The 26,203-nt window shown below is 44.7% G+C and overlaps 1 protein-coding gene across 5 annotated transcripts in view; it reads right to left on the bottom strand.

Moving 5' to 3' along the window:
• The window catches only part of EPHA5 (EPH receptor A5), a 153,911-nt gene that overhangs the window by 10,302 nt on the left and 117,406 nt on the right, over positions 1 to 26,203 (bottom strand). For 3 of the 5 annotated variants that reach the window (XM_075149817.1, XM_075149818.1, XM_075149822.1), the window contains exons 7-14: positions 24,141 to 24,206; positions 17,205 to 17,272; positions 15,661 to 15,786; positions 14,449 to 14,634; positions 10,016 to 10,077; positions 8,996 to 9,205; positions 7,011 to 7,160; positions 2,121 to 2,314 (exon numbers count right to left, since the gene is read on the bottom strand). In XM_075149817.1, coding sequence (XP_075005918.1) covers positions 2,121 to 2,314; positions 7,011 to 7,160; positions 8,996 to 9,205; positions 10,016 to 10,077; positions 14,449 to 14,634; positions 15,661 to 15,786; positions 17,205 to 17,272; positions 24,141 to 24,206 — 1,062 coding nt within the window. The remainder of the gene's footprint in view (positions 1 to 2,120; positions 2,315 to 7,010; positions 7,161 to 8,995; positions 9,206 to 10,015; positions 10,078 to 14,448; positions 14,635 to 15,660; positions 15,787 to 17,204; positions 17,273 to 24,140; positions 24,207 to 26,203) is intronic. The other 2 variants (XM_075149819.1, XM_075149820.1) reach the window with 1 other exon arrangement.

The raw sequence follows: 26,203 nt of genomic DNA, 5'->3' as shown, positions 1-26,203 counted from the left end.
ACCAGGACATACAGCTAATGTAAGCCTTGCATAAAGATTTTTACTCACAGGTAAAAAAAACGTTTTCTGGGTCAGCCTCTGACGGTGAGAATTACACTTAAAAGACTTTCAACTGGAAGGAGAGCTGAGATATTATATTATTATAGCACTTCAGGAATCTTCATGAATTTTATGAGCACATTAGTATTATTTGTTTATTTAATAGCAATGCTGAAGGGTCCAATAAAATGTGAATACTTGCAGTACCAAGAACATAATGGCTTCCCATAACATTTTATACACATGAGGAATTCAAAACTCCTAAGTAATCATAACAAGAAGTGGATTTTCATCATAATGTCAGGAGGTACCTACTGATATGCACATGCTGTAATGTAGAGAGTGACTTCCTCCCTTATTTGCATTAATGAGAATTTCCATAAAGAACACATTACATATATAAAAAAATCCTTTACAGCTGCTGTATGTTGAAATTATGATTCATTTGGAATTACTATGGTCTGGGCACGGCAATCTATGATTATAGAAACACAGCCCCAAAGCCTGGCTGTTCAGGTGCCCCATCCACATTGAAAATACCCACAGCAGCTCTGAAAAGGAAAGGTTTGGAATTGCATGGACCTGTTCATAAAACATCAGCAAAATGCTTAGCAGCTCAAGGAAATGGTTGGCTGCCTATTTTCCTCTTTTCTGGCATAACAGTTTGGTATAAAAGAGTGCATGAACCACCACATAATAGGCCTGGAAAATGACTGTTCTGAACTTAAAATAAAAGAGAAACATCACATATTTTATGCTATCATAAACCTTTTCCTGCAGGTTTGCTGGGACTGACATTACATCTAATTGCTAATAAGAGTAATTCCTTCTTCAGATGGTAAATGATGCATGTAAAATAGCCCGAGGAATCAGATCTACCTTGTATTTAAAAATTAACAGAGATTTCATGTTTCTTCTCTTCCAGTGTATGAGATGCCATGTGCACAGACATGCCAGCACAGGGATGTGAGGTCCAGCTGCAACAGGCGAGATGGGCCACATGCAGCTGTGCAAGACTCACTCGGAAGGTACGGAGACGGATGGGCCTAAGCTCACAACAGTACATCTGCTTTGGTCCACACCACCGGTCTAACCTCATCTTACACCCCTCTTGTTCCTGTCCAAGGAAAACGACATGTCTTTTTTTTCTTCCTCTGAGAATAAACTTTTCTGAAGGGCCTCTTCCAGTATTAATCAGGGGAACTCCGTTGCCATCAGTGAAGCAGCAATGATTTATATTCATCACTCCTTCATGACCTTGCAAGGGACCAACTGATTAGCAACACAGATGGCTCGGAAGTAATACTTGTGTGCTTACAGCAAAAAAAGAAAAAGCCTCTCCAAGACTCCAGTATGGTGGAGACTCCAATAATAAAACTCACTAAAAAAAATCTCTTTTTCCCCAACTGCAGCTTTTTTTCTTGACCGTATTTACCTTACTTGTAGCCATGTAGCTATTCAGATTCATGTTTAATTGCACACCGGCTGCTCTATTCACTTAATGTGGTTTTAGCAAATGGTTTGTGTACAGCTCCTTGGGAACCACAGAGATCCTCTCGCGATTACCAAGACTGTCAGAACTGGCGGTGGCGGCTAGCACATCTGGGAATAGTTGTGGGAGGATGCACTTGGACATCCATAAGCTTTGCACATCCTAAGAGTTTCCCCAAGAGACGCTCTTCATTTGCATTACCAAGACAAAGTCAACAGGCAAATAATTTGAGCAGCATTTACTATCTACTTCATGCACTCAAAGTCTTGCCCTCTCTAACCTTGGGGTAGAGCACGGGTAACTTTATCATAGGCCTATAAATAACACTGAAACTCCCGTTTCTGAAAGACAGGCCACAGTAATTTTCTTTGTGGCAGCAGCACTGCATTTATAGAGTAACTGAATTGCTCACCTGCCTGCCAATTTCAAATAGAAAAAGTTGATTTGGGAAAAATCCCCTGGACATAACGAAGTTGGAGGAACATCCACCCACGGATGCGCACAGGCTAAATAATAAGTAGTAATTCAACCCCAGGGTTGAATGCTGGGGGATCTCGCTCTGAGAAATGGCTCTGGCCCGAGTTTGTACCTGCTCGATGCATTAACCAACGTCTTCAAGCTGCTTGGGTTACGGATGAGCTTGTCCAACATGCTGACAATTTCGTCAAACTTGGGCCTGCTGTTGCGGTCTTTCTGCCAGCAGTCGAGCATTAGCTGGTAGAGAGCAGCAGGGCAGTCCATAGGACTTGGCAGGCGATAGCCTTCTTCCACGGCTTTAATCACCTACGGGAGACAAAACACGAGGTTGATGGGTTGCTTTTCTCCCTCTCACCTTTTTCCCAAATGCAAATTGACTTAAACAGAGAACTTTGGGACCAGCAATATGCTCACGTAAAATCCCACTGCCCCCCAACTCCGCACACAAGAGGCAAACCCAGTAGACCCCACTATCTTTCACATTTTCTACAGGATGGATTGAATAACTTAATTTTTGGTCACTGCAAAATGAATCTAGAAAGCCAAGGCACTGCTGCAACCAGGGGGCCAGACTGCCAGGTTGCACTTGTTCAAAGCTCAGCTGAGATCTGTAGGTTATATCCCAGGAAACTCCTGGAGCCTACCCTCAGTCCATGAAAAGCAGATTATGAAGCTTTCTGGCATCTTCTTGGAGTGCAGTGATTTTGTTTATTCAGATGTTGGCTTCTTTTTAAATGAAAAGGCATGTGCTAGACCACAAATTTGTATTACAGTAATAAAAGTCTGACTGTATTTCAAAAGAGACTTTGAATGTTAATTGATGGATGGATTCAAGGCAGAGGCAGAACAACCATCTCATATATCATTCAATACTGTCTGGGTCTAGTCGTTTCTTAGTGTGGCCACATTTCTGCCAGGAATTTAAAATGTCAGCCCAAGAGTATGTAAATTAAAACCAGGGGAGGCTTGTTGCACTGATTTAAAATACAAACCATCTATGGTTCTATATCTAAAACAAGTGGTATGCACATGTGCTGCCTGCCCTCTTGAAAGGCAGAAATGAATAAATGAGAATTGAAGAAAGCAACTTGTTTTCCCCAGTTTGAGGCAGATTTACAGCAGGGCTCCAAGCCCAGCAGTTCCCATTTTGAACCATTACAATTTTTAGGAGAACGCAGCTCGCATTTCAAGCCACAAGGGTCTGTGTCAGTGCCAAGAGAGTCCCAGTGGCCCATCTTCACACCCTCTACTCCCAAGACTCCTTGACCAAAAGGAGCTGGAAGCAGCTCTTTGCTATGTGGAAAACCACAGCGCCTCACTGTTGGACTCCAAGGGCTGCCTCAGATGCCATTCATTCTAGGCACCGTCTCATGATTTGAAAACATCCTGTGTTTAAAAAGAAGGCTCTGTGGTTAGCATGGAAGTTGTTTTCTTGATCTTTAGTCCCTATATGAGCAGTACAGGAAGAGTCGCGTCAGGCTGGCATTGCATTTCAGAAGGCTCTGAAATTCAGGACCGCACGGATCGCTTTCAAATCATCTTCCACCACTGGGCTTTTTGCCAAGTGGAAGAGTCCCAGGAATGAGCCGGGCTTGGCTGAGCAGCAGCAGCGGGAACCTCAAACTCCCTAAGGATGTATGTAGTAGGCAAGAAGTTAGGCGAGGCTTTGTAATCTTCTCCAAGGGTAGTGAGCACGTCTGAAGATCTGGCCTGCAGTCCTTTTGCACCCATCTAAGATTTCATCTGTCGGTGGAGCAGTTGCACTGCTCTCCACCCAACCTGCGCTTGCAAAGCAATCTCTTCTATGGCCTGGCTTTTGCTCACATCATCAAAAACCAGACCCATCACACCACGCTATCTGCACTGTCTGTTCTTCACATCATGCTTTTCAGCTGGTCCCCAATACCAAATTTGTAGCTGCCCTATAAAAAAAGCCTCAGTGTGGCACAGCCACGAGAATGTTATTTGCTATGTCCACGTCTGTATTTATAAGAATAATGGATCATCCTCCAGCTGTAGCAGAAAGAAAATAGTAGCAAGACAGGGAGCAGACCATCTGGCACCAGCTCAGAAAATCTGAACTACATCTGCAATGGGGTTACGCATGTTTGATATTCCTGGCAGTAACATCACAATCAATAGCGTTAACTCAATTTACAGGATGTCGTTCGTTCTGGCGATACAATGTAAATGGTATCAAAATACTGCAAGGAGCTAGGACGCTGAAATACACTCTTGCATCTGAAGGTGCCTTGGGGGTATGGCAATAAAAGGAGCAAAAGAATGAAACAACAAAGACTGAGTCACTTGTAGCCACCACAATACTTAGAGAATAAGAAAACGGCACGTTCACTGTTTCATTCATTGATGTGTACTGCTTTGTAAGACTTGAAGAGCTAAAATTTGCACCTATAAGGAGGCATTTTTGTCCCTGTTCCTCTTCCGGACAAGCACTACTCACTTATGGAGTGGGGCGACGGAATTGGATGTTTGGGAGAGGACGATTTGGCATAGTCTATTCCAGTAAACCAAAGCAACACTTTTAGCTCTGTATTTTCATAAAACCACCAGTCTGAAGACTAAAAAGCAACCACTGTGATCATTTAGCTTAGCAACCTGTGTAACATAGGCCACAAAATTCCTCTCAACAATTCCTGCATCAAAGCCTTATCTTGTGGTCGAGTCAAAGCATATTTTTAGAAGGCCATACAGAAACCAGCACGACTTTAAAACGTGGTTTGTAGCCTTTGCAATTACAACGCTGCCTGCCCTACGGCACCGCACCTCCTTTAAAGCAATCTGGCTGTAACATGGTGAGAATAGTTTCGCTCATCACCGACTGTGCTTGCAAACGATGTGCTTTAATTACAAGCCATACAACAAGAAACTCTTGTGCAACAGAGTCCGAAATTCATGTAAGCAGAGCCCTCTGGGTCCTCCGCACGAAAGCCAATGCTGTATCTAACACCACTGATTCTTCTGCCAACACAGGCAGGGGAGGAAAGAAGAAGAGAAGGCCTTCAGAAGATGAAGGAGGAAGGCATAAATTGCATGAGAAACGTGCCACAGCACTGAATTAAGTTTCCTAGGCTACCACCATTCAGGCATTTGCCACCTGCACACAGGCAGAGAGTTAATCCAAGCAAAGCCTGAGCAGGAACTGACGCTCATAAACATCTCATCAGTCCTCTGCTTTCTGCTGCTAAAGAAACAGTCCCCGATCCGCTTCTTCTCAGGCAAGTATGAAATTCACCCTGTGCCCCACAGTGCATGGAGGCATTTGGGCTTTACCGAACAGTTCTGCGAAGTGTGGATGTTCATAGTGTTATGCTCCAGACAAGGGACTCCCCTGGCCACCTGAGCGTTATTTCACTGGCACCAGCCTGAATCTTAGCCTGGCATTTACTGAACAACATCTGTGCTATGCCAGTGCGTCAGCATTAAAGGTAGTTACAGTGCTCAGTGTGACCAAAAAAGCTTGGCTCTCAATTGCTGCATTCTCTGCACAGGCTATGGAAGAAAGTCTCTGTATTTTATTGAGATAAATCCCTGCGTAGATACATGCTGCTTTACCAAACACACTGCAAATGTGACAGCCTCAGCAATGCAGAAGCGGTGGGCCATTCATGCCAAACAACACGCTCGTCTCCCTGGCAAGAAGCACGGCGTGACTGTCTCAAAGGTACCGCTCGTTTCCGCGCCTGGACTCGAAGCAAGATGAGACAGCAGCTCGGTGTGACAGGTAGTAACATCCACTGATGGCAAAGGCCCACAGACAAAACACAGGAGAAACAGAAGGCTCAGCCAGAGCCTTTGCTGCCAGCGAAATGGCAGAAAGTCACGGGGACAGGGACGCTGCTCAAAAAAGAAAAAAGGATGAAACATCAGGTGTTCTGACCAGAGGAAATCCATGGCAGAGCAAGGACCTGCTTGCTTTGCCCAGCTGGCAGCAGCATCTCCACAGGCGTCAGGGCTGCGAAGATGAAGTGGGAGGGATGAGGAATGACTCCCTTTGCCACACGCAGAGTGGTGTGTTTTCCCCCCCATCGCAGAGCTGCTTTGGGGTCCCCATGTGCCTCCTGGTGACCCCCATCTCATGCACTAGCTGGCATCCTCAGAGACCTCCACACGTCATGGTTCTCAGAGATGTGAAGAGGAAGGAGGGGCCTAGAAAATCTGGCAATGCCAGGCCTGAATTTTTTTAGCCTTAGACAAGGACAGATGTTTATGGTGAGCTCAGGGTAGGAGGTAGCCCTGCAGTAGGATCAAGAGATCCAAGGCTGGGAGCAGAACTGCACTCAGGAGGGGGACAGTGTCCCCAGGCATCTCCCTGTTTGGAGATGTTTCAGAGGGTGGCCTTGAGGTCAGAGGCTCAAGGGGGCACCGGGGCCCAGGAGCAAGGGGACACAGCTCGAAGGGTGCTGCTTGAAGGGTACAAATGAACCACGAGAGCTTGCGTTAGCACAGATTTACAAGATGTTCACAACAGGAATAAAACTATGCTCTCGAGATCAGCAATGCAACGGCAACTGAGATGCAGCTCTCTGGACTGCTGTCACTAGATCAAATCACCCAGCTTTTGTGCAGGGAAACAAAGCCCTTACCATGACTCTCTTGAGTTTCTGCTTTACGTGGCAGCAGGGCTTTGAACACACAATTGAAATGCTGCCAGTTTATCAGCATCTATCCCCTGGCAGACCTTTGTCATTAAGCAGAGGAGGGACAGACTCCAGCTCTAACAGCATTAGTGAAGCTCCAGCGGTCTGCTGGGGGAAGCAGGCTTGCCTCTGTGCAGACAGATTTCCCCTTGCGCGCAGCCTGTTCTGGGCTGCTGCTGCAAAAAAAAGAGCGTCAAATGGGAGGATCATTTTTGTCTGGCATGGGGGAGAAAAGCCATTTTTACAGCGCTCTCCTCCTCTTCTCCCCATCCTGCCTCTCTGATTGCAGAATGAACGCTGAGCCCTCAAAGTCCCATCACGCGGCAGCTCTCACACGTGCTTACATCTTGGTTTGTCATTTCCCAGTAAGGCCTCTCGCCGTAGGACATCACCTCCCACATCACGATGCCATAGCTCCAGACATCGCTGGCTGATGTGAATTTGCGGAAGGCGATTGCTTCGGGTGCTGTCCATCGGATGGGGATCTTCCCTCCCTACAAGGCAAAGAAAAGGAAAAAAAAAACAAAAACCAAATTGCAGAGGAGGGCAGAGAACATGCAAAAGAGGACGAAACAGCACTTCTTAGAGCACCGAGGGATGTTATTTTCTCTCTGGAAAGAGACATCGAATTTTAAAGTAAATCCGTTTGACAGCATGGGGCCCCTTTCCACATTATCTCAGCCCATAAGCATTTGTAGGCTGCCTACTAATTGGCTGTCCTGAAGGTTTGTTGTTTGAATGCTGTTTGAATGCTGGGACATGTATAGGATCAACATCTCAATTATGTTGCACGGGTTGGTAGGGGAATACAGTTCCTCCGTTTCTGAGAGCGAGCGGGGGAGGAACAGACAGCTCTGAAGCCGAGGAAGACTTTGATCTAATGAGGGCTTCATGCAAATTGCTGCAGAAGTAATGCTTTTTTTTTTTTTTTTTTTTTTTAATGCGGTCCCAATCCTGCAGAGACATCTGCGTAGCGGGCACAGAAATGTGTGTGTGCAAAGACCAGCCTGCTTGGCCTCTGCTGTGGGACTGAAAATGATGCCACAGCTGTCAAATGTGCTTTGCTGCTTCCTCTTCCCCTTTCTACCATTTTAGAAATCAAACTTCAGACCAGTTCTGAGAAGGAAGAAAGGAGGGAAAGGGGAGTTTGGATTAAGGAATACTTTCCTCATTGGGTTTAAAGAATTATCTCCCTTGATTTACACCAAAATATATTTTACTGTGAAGTCCCTTCCTCTCAGTGTTGAGCTAAATATTGGAAGGTCTCCCTGAATGCCCCCTAAGTGTTTGTTATTGGAAAAAGGTAGAATTTGGAACACATTTTCAAAGCAAATTTTAAGAAGTCCCTTCTTCCAATAATTATTTATTCACAGGCTTATCAGCGCATGCCTTAAGTGAGGGGCCAGATTCTCAGCAGTGCCAATTAGCACATGGCAGCACACTGCAGTCGCAGCAGGGCTGGCCGAGAGCCCTCCAGCTTGCAAGGAGGCTCTGGTCCAGCCGTGCACTGAGCCCCATCGTGGGGCCGTGACTGCCAAGAGCTGAAAGGCCTTTCCCAGATCTCTGCAGGAACTGGGAACGTGACCCAGAGAGCTCCCACCACCCGTAAAACAATACCCTTGGAAAAACACGCTAATAGGACACGTCCAGGCATGCCAATCACTGCCATGAGTAGTGGAGGCTCTCTCCAAGCCCGTGCTGCTGAGGATGGGTCCTGTCCACCCCCTCTCTGCAGCACTGGGGCCATGTGGCCTCGCACTGGGATGGGTGGGCTGATGCCCTAAAAGGATGGATCAAGGACGGAAAGGAGCAGAGCACTGAGGTTGAAGCTCTTTCTCAGGTTGGGGGAAATTACCCTCAACAGGGTAATGTTGAGGGCAACATGCGTCATTTGCAACAGGCATTACATGCTTACTAATGTTTTAAAAGGGTCAAATTGTCCAGAAGACCATGGCTTACATCTCTGCATGGGTGCCTAAGCAAAGCACTTGCTCTTGATCTTTCCTCCCTTTGGTATTCACCAAAGAGGACAGAATAGAGCTGGGAGCATGGCACCTTTGCAAAGTTTGCTATTTGACTCAGGTGCCCAACATGAACTTAAAAGTTATTGGTTAAGTTCTGCCTTATTTGGCCATCCCCACTACAAAGTTACAGGCATTTGCAGAATTAATCTGATAACGATTAACTGGTGACACCTGGCCAAACCCTCGTGCACAGTTTAGAGACTCTGGATTTGTAGAAACCTCTTTGCTAGAGAGCCTGAACACCAAAATGTGGCAGGGAATACATTTTTCTTGAGCTCAATTAGTTCGGTATCCTCATAACTCACCCTTGTTGTGTACGCTGCTTCTGGGTCATCTTCTAGGACTCTGGAGAGGCCGAAGTCTGACACCTTGCAGACTAAGTTGCTGTTGATTAGGATATTCCTGGCAGCCAGATCTCTGTGTACGTAACCCATGTCAGACAGGTACTTCATTCCTGACGCGATGCCTCGCAGCATCCCGACCAGCTGAATGACCGTGAACTGCCCATCGTTCTTCTGCAAAAGGAAGGAGACATTTGATCAGTTGAGAGTCTCTGCACCCTCAGCATTGAATGTGCATGAATAAAAATGGAAAGGCAAGTTTCCAGGGAAGAAAAACAGGGAAATTAATAATTCATTGCTCTCATGCTCTGACCATGAAGCTTTTCAAAGTTTCACTGTTTGGATTAGGATCTCTAGAGACAAAGCTAAGGAAATGTAGTTCTTTTAACTGGAGATCAAGGAGCGAGGTATTTCCACTGGTGACTGACAAAGAGACTGCGACTGGGAGTTATGTAGTTATGTGTATAAAGGCACTGGGGTGGGCTGTCTCAGAGTCAGCCAACTGAATGGCACAAAGTTACATGGAAATCCTACCTGCAGAGGTCCACGTGTGAATATTTGGGGGTAGGGACTCTTCCCCATGTTGCCACACCACATTTCTCACCACTTCCTCTATCCTCCATTCTCTAGCTCTTACCTTTCATGGAAAAACTCTCACAAGCCTGGGGTTTGCCATGACGCAGTGTGGATGTGCTCTTGAAACACATCAAATTTTGCTGGGTAAGTTAATCATTTCCATGCAGCAGACTGCCTTCTAAAATAAACATAATATCCTCCAATTTATTCTTATCTGTTTGTATCAATGCACGAACCAGTTCCTTCATGATGTTGTATAAATATAGATCAGACAACTGAGCTCCTCCTGCCTCTGGACAGCATCAACAGCTGGACCAGCACCCAGCAAGCATTTTCATTGATACTAACCACCTGCAAAGAACCCAAACTTCAACCAAGATCCCCCTGGAAAAAGGATCTAAGTATTACCTTTAAAAATGTATCCAGAGAACCATTCTCCATGTATTCAGTCACTATCATTACTGGTTTGCCTGGAAAAAAAAATGCACAAGTTTATTAGCAATTTATTTAAAAAACATGAACAATAATAAAGTCTTTTCATAATGTGTCTGAATGTGAATATACAGCCACGCAACAGTAAATCTACACCGAGACACTGCTGTCCCAGCAGGACGACAACAGTTTTTGCTAGAATATATGTAGAAATAGGGGAATAGAGGAGGAGAGGATGAAAAAGTAATCCCTTATTATGGGTGGGGTACCAAGCCCTAGAGTGCTTACATGATGCTTCAGGAAGAGGTTGCAAGCTGAACCCAGGCAACCTATGCATAACCTTCTCCTTGTTTCTGTGAACAAGCTGAAAGCTTGCAGAGGCCAAATTGCGCACAGCGACCTCTTTGGACTCTTCCCTACAGCTTCAACACCCTGAAGTAACAACGGAGCCCAACAGGAGCAACCAAGATGATCTGAAGTATCTATCTGAGCTTGGTAGCCACCGAAACCAAGACCAGGAAAGGATGGGATTACATCCCTTGTATGTCACTACCCCTTTAAACACATCTGGAAGTACGAGAAGGAATATTTATGCTGCAGAACGAAAGTGAGTTAAGTATGGAATGAGTGCAAGTGGAAATCAAAGTAAAAGTTCTTAGCAAAAGACCTGGTCTCCTATTGTTGACGGGAATAATAATGTTTTTCCAAATCCATTTCATTAATTTTCATGCCCGAGTCATTTTAATGGTAATTATATATAGTTTTTGCTCAGTTTTTATATCTAATTTCTCGCTAGCTTGCCACAATGACATAGCAATAATTAATGTGGTGTGCTCCAGCCCTTGTAAATTCAATGAAATCTTATAAGAACATGTAAATTATTTTTTATTTAAATCAATTTCCATTAGCTAGCATGAAGCATAGACAAAAGAGGAGCTGTCAATTATTTGTGAAGTGCATTATAAATGTCTTTCATAGAAATGATCAACGAGAGCTGCTGCATGTCATAACATGAAGGTAAATGCTCCTAAAAATCGGTGCATGTTCTACCATTTAGATTGATCTTAATCTTCCGGCTTTCCCTTTACCTTAACTATTTGCCTAATTTACTGCTTAATTATCTACATAATAAAGGTAATTGTGAACTTGTCAATCAAAAGACTCATTGTTGTGCAGATACTACCTTTGCAGTGTGAGGGACCTGTGCTGCTTCAATTCTTTTAAGTTAATATCACAGCTACTGCCTGCACTTGAAGCTTGCCAAAAGTATTATTTTTGATACAAGAAATGCACCTTTGGGCCATGAAAAATATTGTTGATTCCCGAACAAAATTACGAGCCCCATCTTCAAGGATGATAGCTGTCTGTCTACGCACAACATGGGCTGCATGCAGGAGGGAGGAGAGATCTTGGGTGATGTTGCTATAGGTTGGCAAACACGTCAGTGGCCACGCAGGAAAAGAAAATCCCAGGTATATATAATTTTTTTTTTTAATTTTTGTTTTTAAACACTAAACCCCTGACTGTAGCATGGGGTCCCTTATCTCTGACACTTCAAGGCAGCGTTGCAGCAAGACTCGCGTCTCACTACGCCACCATCCTGGGGGACCTCCTTCAGACTTCTGCCTTTGTTTGCCATCAGAGAAAAGAAAGTAAGACTTCTGGCACTTATGTTTCATTATCTGACTGTTCCAGGTTGACAGTAATCATGGAATAAATTAGCCCCATATACAAGAGCATGGAAATAAAGACACAAATAGAGTAACTTTCAACAAAGTAAATTAATAGTAAACATTGGCCCTTCTAAAGCACTGGGCTGATTCTCTGTGTCAGCAGGGCTCCCTTCCGCTGGCATTACGGGGCCATAAAATGTGTGTAAGTGTCATTCATATCGATGTACTAATGCGATGTACACACCGTTGGCGCAACCAAACGGGATGCAAAAACAGGACCGTCATTACCTTTGTAAAGCAGAAATAGCTAAGGGCTTGTCTGCACGGAGACAATGAAGACGATTAAGCCAAATTAACTAAGGTGTGCATTTGAACTAGATTAGTTAAATGGTATTAAGCCTTAAGCCCCTGTGCGGATATTCTCATTCAGAATTAAAAATGGCCTAATTCAATTTAACTTAATTTACTTCCAAAGTAAATCATGATGCAGTAAAGATATTTTACGCTAAAGATCTGAATATATGATAGGCCAATGACTAAAACACTGAAGGGAAAAAGAAGTTAAACAATACTTTGAGATAGCAGCATAGTTTGGGATTCATAAAGGTTGTTATGGTCCATTTAAAAGAAAAGAAAAAAGCTGGGAAGATGCTCCAGATGCCTGATGGAAAAAATTTTGACTCAGTAAACAAGCATTTACTGAGCTAATGAGGAGCTCAGGGTGCACATACCCCCCCACATCCAAACTGCAGTTGCTCCAAGTCCAATTTAAAAGCAAAGCTCCCAGCGTTTCCACAGCCCTTGGAGCAGACAGTCGCTTTATACAAAAGGCAGCTCGCTAGGGAGGCACATCCTCCCTAAAAGTGCGATTCCCACCCATCCCCTGAGGCCCCGGCAGCCAGAAAGACTCAAGCCCGTGTCACACAGAGCTTTTATGGATATATAATCGTCACTCGCTTCCTGCCCATATCTCACATCCCTGCAGGGCTAGAAATGTGAGCTTTTATCTGTTAAGGGCTACACAAGGTGACCCCGAGAGATTTTTATATTTATTAAATTTTTGGGAGAAACCTATCTTGGTTATTTTTTTTTCTTTTCTTAAAAGTTTTAGGAAATGCTATTTCAAGGAAAAAATGCAAGAAAAGGCTGTTGATTGCAAAATAGCATTGATTTTGAGTAGGTTATAAGGATACGAACAGGACAAACAGCTAGCGTCTCTGTACCTTCTCTATTGCAGCTCTGAAAAAGAACTAATTTTGGAGACGCTGCCTCTAATGAATGACAAATGGTACTAACAGCAGCCACATGGCCCCAAATGCCGGCATTGAATGGTAGTAGCGAAGCTCTGACGTTACAAATCATGAAGACAAGAGGGGAGACAGCCATTCACACTTGGGAGGCTCGTGCTTCTTCAGCTAGCAAAAACTTCCCCAAACACAAAATAGATCTTAAAATAAAGGAGTAGTTGTTTTCAACAAAAAAAATCCTTGATGCAAATAATGTAGATCCTCCAAGCCTTTCCCACAGCCTCAGCACAGCACCAACAGCTGGAGAGGCTTGGGCTGGGCACATTCGGATGTGCTGTCTCTCCTTCTGCTCTTACCTTTAGTGCATACAGTAATTTGGAGAAGAACTGGGCTGGGAAAGTTATGGAAGGTTATTTTGCTAACTGAGCAGTCAGACCTCAGTAACTCTTGTGTTGGGATGTTTTGCCAGCCATTTCACATTTTTCCCAAGCCCTCAACCCCTCTCATAATCTATATGCTAGCACCAGGGGCAACTATTACCACAGGCATCACTAGCAGATCCCAGAGGGACCATGCCTTAATTGTGGTTTTACACAGTCCCGTTGTCTTCAGCTACACTCCTGTTCTTCTTCCCTGCTTCTGGAAAGCAAAACTTCAGCTAACTTCTGTCCTTGCTCACATCCCGTGTGAGTGATCACAAGGCTCAGCACTACCCTCCTGTGGGCTTTGCTTCAGTGGTTTCTCAAAATATGGTGGCTGGAAATCATCAGGGGTTGTGGTTTGGTTTTTTTTTCCCCAGACCCTTGGGAGCAAAATCTTCCCCATTTCCCTGCCAGGGAAATCGCTTCCCACTTCTTGGCACATCTTTGCTCACCCTGGGGCTCCTGTGGTTTCAAAAGTAAACAAATAAAGGCAGGCATAAGAAGCAAGCCTGCTTGAGAAACTTAGCGTGTGTTCCGGTATCGCTGTGTTCAAAATGCTCTTGCATTTTGCGGGTGGTAGGTGCTGCTGAACTACTTGCAAGGCAGAAGTCAGGCAGCACGCTCCACCGGCATTCAGACATCCCAGCTTACTGCCGTCTCCCACCCACCCACCCACCTGGGGCTGGCCAGGTATATCATCTCCTATTTCTGTCTCATTTAATTTTGGGCCTTTGAAGAGGGGTTTTCTCTTAGCCCTTGCATATTATGCCTAGGTGAGGCAAGGTTTGCAGAAGGAGTTAATGATTTTTATCATTTTAGCCGTTATCTATCCATTCTAGCTGGAAGAACGCCGAAATCCTTTGGGCACAAACCCCCTTTACAATGTTGAGGAACATGTTCCTGGCTGGACCTACAAAGTGTGACATTTCAGGCAAGGGGAGTTCATTGTTTTTTCAGAAATTATGAAAGGTGCAGCCGAAACGCAAGTTACCCAAGTCTTCTTCCCCTAACCAACTCTCCCATCAGCCAGAGTTCAAGGACAGCAGTCCACAGCAACTTGTACCTACTTTTTGTGACAACACCTTCCAGGTGGATGATGTTGGGATGGTCGAACTGTCCCATGATGCTTGCTTCTCCCAAGAAATCTCGCCTCTGTTTCTCCGTGTAGCCCACCTTCAGGGTTTTGATAGCCACTGGAAACTCGCGCTTTCCCTGCAGCTTCAGCCGCCCACTGCAGACTTCCCCAAATTCACCTTCAGAGAAAAATCAGAAAGAACGGGGTCACAGCACATCGAAGGAATGCACGGCATGCGTCCATCTACAGCATGCAGCCCAGTCCCTACAGACAGCTGATCAAAAGCACGCAGGGCTGTCCCACATTCGTGGATGTGGAAAGCTGAACATCACAGTGACCACCATCTCAAATAGCTGGCGTACCACAAGCCAAGTAATTCGTAAGCACAAGAAAACTAGGAAGAAAAATATAATTTTCCTATATTTAAAGAGCTATGCTGTATATTCTATTGGGCTTTTTCCTCATTTCATGTTTTTGTCTACTAGATGAAAGACTCCTGCCACATCCTGTGTCATTGCCCTGTGTAGATAGCTGTCAAACACAAGCCACTTGCTTCTTAACCTTTCTTTGGTAAGTTGCATAGATGGAATGCTGTTAGCCTTTCACAGCAACATATAATTTTATAGGCTATAAACCCTTTCCGATTTTATGACCACGTTTTTTAAAAAGTAACCCAAATGGATTTTTTTTTTCTTTTTTTTCTGGTGAACAGTAAATTACCTCCAAAACCATAATTTCAGAGGATAGAAAATATTCCTAAGGTTGGATGCAAGTCCAAACAAACAGCTTAAGTGGAAAGAAAATGGGAGTTTCTTCTTTTAACCAAGGAAATTAAAAGCTTTGGACTTCGGTTTGTGCTTTTTTTCTCTCCTAGATAACTTTTTATTCTTAATTTTTCCTTTGAGACTGACCTTAATGGGGGAGGAGAAAAACGTTAAAATGGTGAAAAGAATCTGAAAATTAAGTGACTCATTCCCCTTACAATCCATTGAAATAACTCAGCTTGGTCCAAACATGACCATTTTCTGCCTCTTTCAGTTCAGTCCCTGAATTTCAAAACTGCAGCCGATGACAGGTCTGTCCCAAACTTCAGCTGGAACATGCTCCCCATCACTTGCAGGGTACCTAACAGCACAAATATCTCACGGCCCTTCCCAGATCTCTCGTGTTAAGAAAGCTTAATCCATGAAATGGATTTCCATACCAGCTCCGATAACTCTTTCAATGGTTATGCACGAAGCTTCGATTTCCTTAGCAAACTCATGGACGGCTTGATTAGGGTCCTCGTAGGTGTGGGGGTCAATGTAGGTCCTTACTCCAGGAAGCTTAACTGCAAACACAAATTAAGAGCGTTAATGGCACTTGGCATGACAGAAGATCGGCAATATACACTTTTGTCCCACGCACTCAGCTTTGCTGGAAAACATAGCAGCAGGGAAACCTATTTCTATGGGAAAAATGAATAGCACTCTTGCAAAACGACATTTAGTTTATATGTGACATACATGCAACTTCATCATATTTAGAAAAGCACACGATGGTGCTCAGCTGGAACGATGCACAGCTAAAAATCCCTCTCAGTGTTGCGTAACGGGCTGGTCTGGGGTCTGGTGCAAAAAGATCCCTTTCTTGATCTGGAAAGGGTACGCCAGGAGGAAAAGTACAAAAAGCAAAATGTTAAGGGAACAGCTTGCAAAGCAAGCTGGATGGATGGGGGTTGATGGAGAGCTGCAATAAATTATGCCTTACCAGTCACATATTAGCTAATCAATTGGCCACATTATTTCAGATGGAGTTACTGAGTATTAAATGAACTGAATATTTGCAGTACAAAGCCTGTGGGTTGTACCAGTATAAATATAATCAATAGCAGGCTTTTTCTCCGGGACTCGAGAGGGGAAAAAGTATTTTCATTATCCATATTATAAGTTTGTTTTGACAATCATTAAGGCTACTCACATGAAGAACTGCTCATCAGTCTAATAAGACAGCTACATTACACTGTGGCTCTTAGTTGATTTGCTTCCTGCTGCCTTCATTACATAGCACTAATGGAAATTTGACTTTCGCTCAAGATGCGTTTGCCTTTTCCACCCCAAAAGGTACCTCGCTGTTACCCAGATCCCACAGCACTTGATGAAGGAAGGCTTTTCAAACATTGGCTTTGAATGTACGGAAGAACTGATAGTAATCACGAGATGTACTTTCTAGCATTACCACAAAGGTATATAAGGGCATTAACACAGCATTTCTGAAAGCTTCCTAGGAGCAAGAAATAGATGTTATTCCTCACGCCTCTGCAGAGGCATCCAAGGGAAAAAGTAGCTGTGGGCTTGGTCCTCACAGCTGGCTGGGGTGGAGCAAGGGTTTCAAACAGATATTCTGGACTGACGCGCGTCCAGACCACAAAAATGTAGAGCTGTTATGTGCTGAGCAGGCAAAATTAATAGCACCTTGGGTCACACAGCAAAGACAGAGGAACAGGACAAAATGGCTCACTAGAGAGATCTGCTGCAAACGTACAGGTGTGAATAGCTGGGCATATACAAGGACTGTTCAAACATTCAGTTTTCCACCGGGCTTAGAGCAGGGGCAGGTGGGGACTTACTGAATAACAGAACAAACAATTCTTTTGTGAATTACCAGCAAAATTAGAATTTTTTCTGAAAAAAAAAAAAACCCTCTCAGTTGTATTTCTCATTACCACAGAGAGCCAAAATCACACATATATGTTTGATCTTTACTCACTGTGGCCATTATGAAAATGCATCTTTTCTTCTTCTGGATCTTGTTTAGCCTTGCTATAGCCACATCGCCTGGAAAAAAAAAACCAGAAGAGTGTTTTTGTCTCTGGTATGGCAGAACCCCGCTCTTTACTTCAAATCACACAAAGTACAAAAACCCAGAGCAGCGACGAATCCGACCTCTCTAGCGGCTGTATTGCTGCTGTCCCAGTTTTAGCTCATCAAACTACTTGCAATTTTCCTAACGGAATTCAGGGCCCAAGGCCCACTGATTTTCAATTGGACTTGTGTTTCCAAATCCCACAGATGCTTCTGAACAATTCCACTCTACCATACATCTAATTCAGCTATTATTAAGAAGAAAAAAAAGCAAGAACAGGAAGGACGATGGAAGGGGAATGGGATGAAACATTAGAATCGCAGAAGCAAGATCTCCTGGACCGCAGAGCTTTTGCAGGCACCATGTTGTATGTACCGCATGCTCCCCTTCATCAACTGGGCATTTGCACAGAACTTTAAATTTTGATACTGTAGAACACAGCCTTGTGTAAACATTAACACCTTATACACATGGAAAATAATGGCTTAAAAAACCCAAAACCTTTTGCCTCACTGCCTTCAAGGGTCTTCTATGTATTCCTGGCTCTGATGGGGTCTCCTGCACATCTCCTGTCTTTACGCAGGGGAGTTACCATTCACGCAATCTGCTCTGCCCAGCAGCAATAAAGATGGAAAAAGGCACACATTCACTGCCTGACTTATCTTGCTCCCACGTTAGCACCAGGCAGTGAGTGAATCCTACCATGGAGTTGCAACCACAGCCGTATGGGAGTCACATCTCCCCCAGGGCATCCTCCTATTAGTCTTTGGCTGCTCTTCCCTGACTCATCCCTCACCCTTCTCGCTGGTTCTCTAGGCGATGTTATTGCATTAGCATTAATTGGCTGCTTTGGCGGCATTTCTGAGACCTGCTTCACTTCGACAACCATGTAGGAAGCCATTGCATAGGCAAGGAGAACTGCTATATACACACATATATATACATTTAAAAATACAGAATGAGGTATGTATGATGCACATATACATGCCTGTTTTTCCAAGGACCTGATATGATAACTGGATACAGAAACTGGATCATCCTTAAAGCAAACCGCATGGACATGAGACAGAGGGACACTGCTTGGTAGAGTGAAAAACCTGCAACCGACACCTGCAAGCCAGCCAGCGCGCAGTGGGATCGCTAGCTGGCACACCTCAAAGAAAGCCTCGGGTTACCAAGGAGCCACTTAAAGCTGAGAAACTTGGAGTCTTCTCTTCCATTGCCCATGATTTTTAAGATAGGGGGATGCGAGCACTCCAGCATCACTCACAGCAAGAAGGAGCATATGATTAGCAGAAACAAAACTGCAATTAGGAAGAGGCAGTAATAGGCATCTGCATGAAACATGCCCTCAGCGTGAAATCCTATTAGAGGGAACTGCTGTCTGCCTGGATGCAAGGGGCCAAGCAGCCTTTTGGCTATAGGATTTTGGCACCGGATTTGTGAAATGATCACACTTACAAACAAAAGCCCCAACATGACGGGACGTACACACCGCCGCTGAGCTGGCCCCAGCAGAGCTGGACACCAGAGGGTCGAGGAGGTGAAAAACAACACGAGTTCCCAGGGTTACTCCGGGGAAGGGGAGCAGGCACGCAAGCTTACCTTGGGGAGAAGGGGGGACCTGTGCCAAGGGGAGAGGAGTCAAAAACAGACTGCAGAGGTCGTGCAAAGGCAGGGGAATGGATCGAGACAGGGTACAGAAGGCAAGGGGGGAGGCTGACAGGCAGTCCAGGGGCACAGGCAGGGAGATAAACGGGTCACACTTGATAAACAGCCAGGCTATCCATGCAGGGCGTGACTTCAGCAGCAGTGACCAAGCTGAGACCATCACGCTCCAAACGCAAAACCCATGGGAGTGGCAACGAGGTGCCCGGAGACACGGTTCAGTTATCCGCATGTCGGTGCCTGTCGCCTTGCTCTAGCGGCAGCAGTGCTGCTTCCCGAGATGGGGTCCTGCCTAATTAACTCAAAAACTAAGCACTAGGTGTACAGGGAGACCCTGGGAGTAAGGGTCATTTCAAAGCGCGTTTTGGTGTTCACAGTCCCTGGGTGAAAATGGATTTTTCTCTTCCTTCATCATACTGCCTCCCCCTTTAATTATATAAACTAGAGATATGAGTATCAGTATCAATTCCCACTTCTGGCAATCCCAATTTTTTCTGCTGCAAGTTGCCAAAAGTTACATCAGTTTTCCACAGAAGCAATTTTTTGGATTGAGGCGTATAACTCAATTTTCCTCTTAAAAATACACAAATGTTTCAAATCATCCTTCTACCAAATGCACGTATACATATTTCTTCTGTTCTCCTTTAGAGCAAATGCCCTCAAGTCTTCCTCAGGTTTGGATACTTCACCTATAACTAAGCTTTTCTAACATTATCCTTTTTACTACCCACATCTCCTGATTCTTCAACCATAAAAAGGTAGGAGAGAGAAACGGGGAACATGCCATCGCTTGCATCCAGTGATCCAAGCATACCTTGATGCACAACGGTTCATATTTTACTGCCCAGGGACTCACTCAAAGGGCCAATACAAACCAGTTGGCTCCAGCTATCCCCCTCTCTCGAGCTGGGTAACACATACAGCAGCACGTCACATTAGCGTACGAAATCAGGCTCTGGGATCCCCAAAGCATCATTAAAACAAGCCTCGACAAGACAGGCCAAAGTGAGATGGCAGGTAGTGGACTGCAACTCTCAAGCAACTCTGGGCGTTTCTAACAAAGCTTGCTGCAAAACCTGCCTGTTGCAATCGCTTGTGCTCTTCGCACGCTCACTTTCTTAAACTACCCGGAGAAACAAGCCAGGTACATGCTGACCGGGGCTAAACCGCACTTCTTCCCTTCTTGACCTTCAAATGCTTTAAATAATACACACAAGCGCTTTCTTCTCCTTTCTTCCCCAGCTAAATCCCATAAAAATCTGCTATTTCAGGCTAACAGTCCTGATTCACTATGTGAATCTTACTGGTAGATAAAAGTATCTAAATATTGTGGCTTTGCAATATATTTTGGGGGAAGAAAAAGCTCCCACTTGTTTGTGAAATAATCCATTTCTGCACGTGCATTTGCTGTTAATATTTATTGGAAAAGGTGCGAGTCAATAGCCTCCTGATAGAAGACTCATTCTCTAGTTTATTGTCACTGTACAAACCGTAGATTTCTTATATCTTTTCTATATCACATACAAAAAAAGCATAAAGATCCTGACGCTCACTTCATCTCCCACTGAGCTTGAGACACTCAGCCAAAGAGTTAATGTAATTCAGCAGCATACCTGAATCTCAACTCATTTACTCCTGTTGTGGATTTGTCCCAGTTTCTGTATCTAGAAAGCAGATGTGTCCCCTGCACAGCTCTGAGTTTTTCAATAAAAGTATCAGAGGAAAAAAAAGTGAGACTTTAAATATTCTTAAGGCATCATGTCTTATTTAAAAACTACTTGCAGATTGGCAGGCAGCTCGTAAAATATTTATGGGGCAGATTATAAAAGTGAAGTTGTAAAATGATCCCTATATAGGTTTATAAAATATAAAACGGACGGGTAGAAAGATGAAGAATCCAGCTGGGAAACCAATGCCCACTGCCTCGCATGGCAGAAGCCAATTCACAGAGAAAAATCCTTGAAGAAACGAGGCAGGAAGATGCTTGCTCTCCCTGGACTGATGGAGATACTTTGCGTCTGACCCTGTGCTTTGGGGTGCCCTTGCTGGGTGGTGTGTGGCCCCTTGGCCACCCGAGGCATTCCCAAAAACCACAGAATACCCAAGGGAAGGAGTTTCCTTCTCCCTAGCTGGGGCCACCACTCTGGTCACAATCCAGGCAGGACACAGTCAGGGGACTGTGGAGCTGGACCTTGGACATCCAAGCCCTAGGCAGTGATGTGGGAGAGTCTTTATATACTTTGTTTAGAGGCATAGGCCAAAGCATTTCAGCACACAGCCAAAGCATTACTGGAAATGCACATGGGGACAGGATTTAGACGTCCCCGATGAGGAAAGGGACCTCACCTTGCTAGGTGCAGTCAGGACCATCAAACGGTTTGTGCCCTGATTGCAGCATGCAATCTCCTGTCCCAGTCCTGCAGAGATTTATACATGTATTTAATATCTCAAATATAAAATAAATTAACTCTGTGCACTTCTCTGAAACAGAGACAAAATGCCACTTGTTTTTCAGGTGTGAGACCTTTACTCAGAAGCACATCTTTTACAATAAATCAACTTCAAGGAGGAATGCATCCAACCCATCTCAAGCTGTCATTTTAAGGAGGTTTGCGAGGACCACAACGTTGTTATTTACAAGGGGTTAGTGCTCATTTCAGACTATTTATTCCAAGATGTTAAAGCAATAAGGCTGCATACGTGTTGCAGGGCAGGACCGCATTCCACCCAGAGGAACAAACAAACAGGGCTCTGTCCATCTGGCCAAGATCCTGTTGCCTCAGCTCATGTGTGGAGACAATAACTTGTTCAGCAAATAGTTTTATCCTGGATAAACAACACTGATACTGAGAGCCAGAGGCAAAAGTCTACCTGTAGCGACGTTGGTCCACGTTCAGCATTCGCCTTTGCTGCTTGCAATCCTAGAATATGTTCAGTATCACAAAACCAGGGAATACTCAAGGGACTGGTGTAAAACAAACAGCTTTTATACTGGAAGTTGTTTCCCATTTTTCTGTTCACTTTCCTCCTGCTTTTTTGATGTCCGTAATGAGTTACTTCCATTGCACTGGACAAAACCTTCATCCGGAGTAACTTGGAGCAACCCATGCAGGTTGGGAATTTGACTCTGATTCAACTCCTCTATACTCTCAAAGTCCTATAATTTGGAGAGCAGGATCAAAAGAGCAGTAAAAGGTCTTGAGATGACAAGCTAAGACTTTTGGCTCAGTTCAAAGATTCACTAGACGGCTGGCCCAAGAGGAACGAGGGTAGGTTCCCTTCCTAAGGGCTGCAGGCTCACCGTCTTCTCAGCTGCTTTCCCAGCCACTGCTGTCCCCCTCTACAGGGTGCGACTCTGCCTTCGACCTCCGATTAACTTGGATGCCTTACAAAGGAAGTTTCACGATTCCAGCAGCGGTATTTTTAGCCTATAGTCTTTCCCTGCCTTCACACTGAATGACTCCCTGATTTCCTAAACCTCCACCAGAACAATTAAAAATAATTTAAACAAGATACCGTTTCCCCCTCTCGCAGGAAGCTCCCTCTGAAGTGATCTCATAAATCTCTCTAAAGAGGTTGTCATGTCTTCCCATAGCACAGCCGACTGCGTCCGTGCCTTGAAGTCACTTTTCCCGTTTCCCCTCCCAGCTTGCTGCCACGTTAGTCTCTCCGCAGCTTAGAAGGAAACTTGCAGAGGGTGTTTTCCAGGTCAGCCAAGTTTTTCCTATGTCTCTCTCTTCTTCGTAGCCATCCAGTCCATTCCCGGTCTCCTCTGAGAAGTATTTTTGATTGCTGCCACTCTCTGGTTGGGGGCCTTGCTGAGGACATTTGAAGCATGACTCCCAGCGAGGGACTGCTCGTGCACTGGTGGCACAGGCATGACAGACAACAGGAGTACTGGGAGGTTTTCGTTTAGTGCAATCATTGCCAAACCAGTGGCTCGCAGGAACGACTGCACGAACCAGAAGAACATTTTGCAGCCAAACACTTTGAGCTGAGAAGCCTTGCTTGCTAATGCTGCTCTTAAGCCCTCAAAAGTCACAAAACCCAATTTAAAAACATTCTGGCAGGGAAGAAAAAAACAAAACGCTTTCTGCTTTAAGGCCTTTGGGATTTGCATTTGCAAACTCCTCCCTGGTTCAGGTCTCTGTCAGAGCCAAAATATAGCACTAGAGGAACCAAAAACGGTCCACGTTGGTGACTGCTGTGCCCCACAGCCAGGAACTGCTGTGACCCAGCTACCATCATGCCAAAGCCTCAGCATCCCCCAGAAAACACAGTGGAAGAGCTTCACACCTCTGGCCCAGCTATGCTGCAAAACCTTCCCAGTTTAACAATGCACGTGGGACGTCTCAGCGCTCCTACGGTCTCAAGCAGCTATCTGATGGGGATGGTGATTTCATGAGTTTCCCAGGAGGCTTAGGAAGCTCTCTGCCTGCACAGATTACAGCCAATTCAGAGACCTAAAACACATTCCCTTCAGGGAGCAACTCAACTCACGTCCTGTCAAACCAACAGAAATTAAAATCACTCTTCCATTGATTAGTTAGAAAAAAGGGGAGAGTACAAGAGAGCAGAAGCTGGTGAGGCAGCCCAGATGATGGCAGAACGGGGCAGCATGCAGCACGGACACGCGGCTCTCGACACCCGCAGAGATATGTCCAACGCTGCTGGACCATATCGTTGGCAAACAGCATCATGTCATTGCTGCGTACGTCATACATTGACATGTATGTCGATGACATACAGTTCGTTTCACTGACATGCACGTTACATGCCACTAAATACCCTTCCATTCCCGCCTGCCCCCCGCCTCCTTTCTGGGGGCAAATTACCTCCCCTGCCCTTCCTGGTGACAAGAAGCAGAATTTGATGAAGTGTCCAGCATACGTGATGTTTTATTATGACATTTATTACGACATTGCTGGTGCGGTGTCTGGATCGATCACGGCATAACATATCAGGTTTTTTTTCCCCTAGGAAGCCTGCTGGAGACACACTGTGCTTCGGGTCACACTATTTCCAGTTGTTGAGATAGACAAGCTGGGTGCAGAGATCGGATGAGAAAGTGATTTCCAGGCCAATACAAGAAAGGAAGGGAGAGGCAGACTGTGCACAGAAAACATGGAGGGAGGACACAAAATAGGAGCCAGCACGGGTGGGAACACTGACCATGTTAGGCTCGGATAGGCAACAGCACGCAGAGAAGAAGCCCACCCACAGCCATGATCGCAGCAACTGAAAAGCAAACAAAAAGGCCCAGGATAAGGAATAATCCCACTGCCCTGGCAAGGTGCAAATACATTCCCAACATTTTTATATGCACTTCTTCCTTTTTATTGCAATTATTATTTGGACCTTAACACCCTGGGCTGCAAGAATTTCATGGCATGTGCTACCGTTGGGGAAAAACGCCTTGGGGAGAGCGTATAGATCCTGGTCCTGCAAAGCAATTAACCATGTGCTTTCCCGTACTTGAGTACCACCGTTAGGCTTAATGGGGCCACCCATGTGCTTAAACTTAAGCACCTGCCTTGGAGCAGGCAAAGTGACTTTTTCCACAAGCATGTGTGCGGTACAGTTACAATTTCCTTTAAAAAAAAAAAGCACTGGATGAATGCAAGCCCTGCTTTTGCAGACCCTTATGTATGTACTCAACTCACAGAGCCCCTTCTGAGTCTCCTTGTATCAGGGAAGCTTTACAGGCGCATTACGTATCTGCAGAAGCAGGACCTTATGAGTCGTGTGAGAATATTCAGCCTAAATAAACTCAAAATGTGGTGAGTTGAAAGGCACTGCATGCGTCCACAGCTTGCTTTTGAAGGCTGCCGAGCCATTACTCTAGTCTAATCAGAGTATGGGTTCGCCTGGCATCAGTCCGTAACCCGAGGCTGGCTGCACCTCAGTAATTGCCCTTTATCCTTGTCAGAGAACTTGCACGGACAATTTTTCTGTTACCAAATCTATTAAGGTAATTCATCCTGAAAAAGAACATAGTGTGGAAGAAACAGCAGGAAGAACTTCAGTATGATATACAAGCAGAAGCCCAACGGTGCAGACATACTCTGGTTAAAGGCAGCTGAAGATCTCACTCATCATTTCTCCTCAAATCATCATAACACGTCATTCTTGAAAAAAAAATTGGGCCCATCAGATTTTTATAAAGTATAACTTACAATGCCTAACCACATTAAAATAGCCTATTTAGGCAAAATTAACATTCTGCAACTGCACCGCCTTAAATTATGATGCAAAATAACTTCAGGCATGCAATGATTTACAGAATTATATACTGGATTATGTGCTTACTTAAATTAGAACTGGTGAAGAATGTCTCTCTAAGCTCCTTTTGCATCAGCAAAGCAACGTGCTAACATTTTCTAGACAGTGATGCCAATTTTTTTTACTATAATTGACAATATTTTGTATTTTCATAATGCCCCAGCTTGTGCAGTCATAGTAATACGGGGGCAGCTCAGCCTTCACTAAACCTCTCCATTGATCCAAGTTAACACCGGAGGTCCAAAACCTAAAAGCACACAAAGGGAACCCAAGCATTATATATTTTGAATCAATTTTGCCATTTTCTGGGTTTAACCTTACAGGATTTGAGCACAGGGAACTGGTACTTCTCCAGAAGATCACTATGGCTGTGATGACTTAGCTTCCATTTTAGCTAGGAGGCCCTTTCCCCCCAGGCATTTTCTAACAGTTGCTGCCACCAGACCTTCCCACACTGCTCAGCATGCGAAGTCAAGGTTTTTGAAACAACAGTTCTATTAACCTGAAAAGCAACCACTTCCTTAAAATGACAACAGCTCCCCGTTTTCTTAAACAAAGAAAACTCTCTGAGCACCTCATCAGCAACTGGGCTGCTCTGAGACAAAATCAGCTCCCTGCACTGAATGCAGAGTGCTTCAGATCTCACTCGCTCCCTTTACGGGGAGGAAAAAAAAGCTCAATTGCAAGGGAAATATGCTTCAATGCAGCCTTACTCCTGCACACCCATCACATAACGCTGTGCACTTAGGGTCAAAATACTCGGAGGTGTAACATTAGGGGAAATCTAAAGCTCTTAGAAACAAACTACACTGGATCAGCAGACAACAAAATTCACTTTCCAGTCCCAGGAGCACTTGGATAGGTAAGTGAATGGACTACTTGGTCTGAACAGTTAGGACAAAGGAAGATTTATTACTGCTCTTGTTAAAAGGATGGCTTGATTTGGCAGATAA

The sequence above is a fragment of the Calonectris borealis genome, chromosome 4 (genome assembly GCF_964195595.1).
Source record: "Calonectris borealis chromosome 4, bCalBor7.hap1.2, whole genome shotgun sequence".
Classification (NCBI taxonomy): Eukaryota; Metazoa; Chordata; class Aves; order Procellariiformes; family Procellariidae; genus Calonectris; species Calonectris borealis.
The sequence above is the reverse complement of the archived record's forward strand: the minus strand, read 5'-3'. Positions and strand labels throughout refer to the sequence as shown.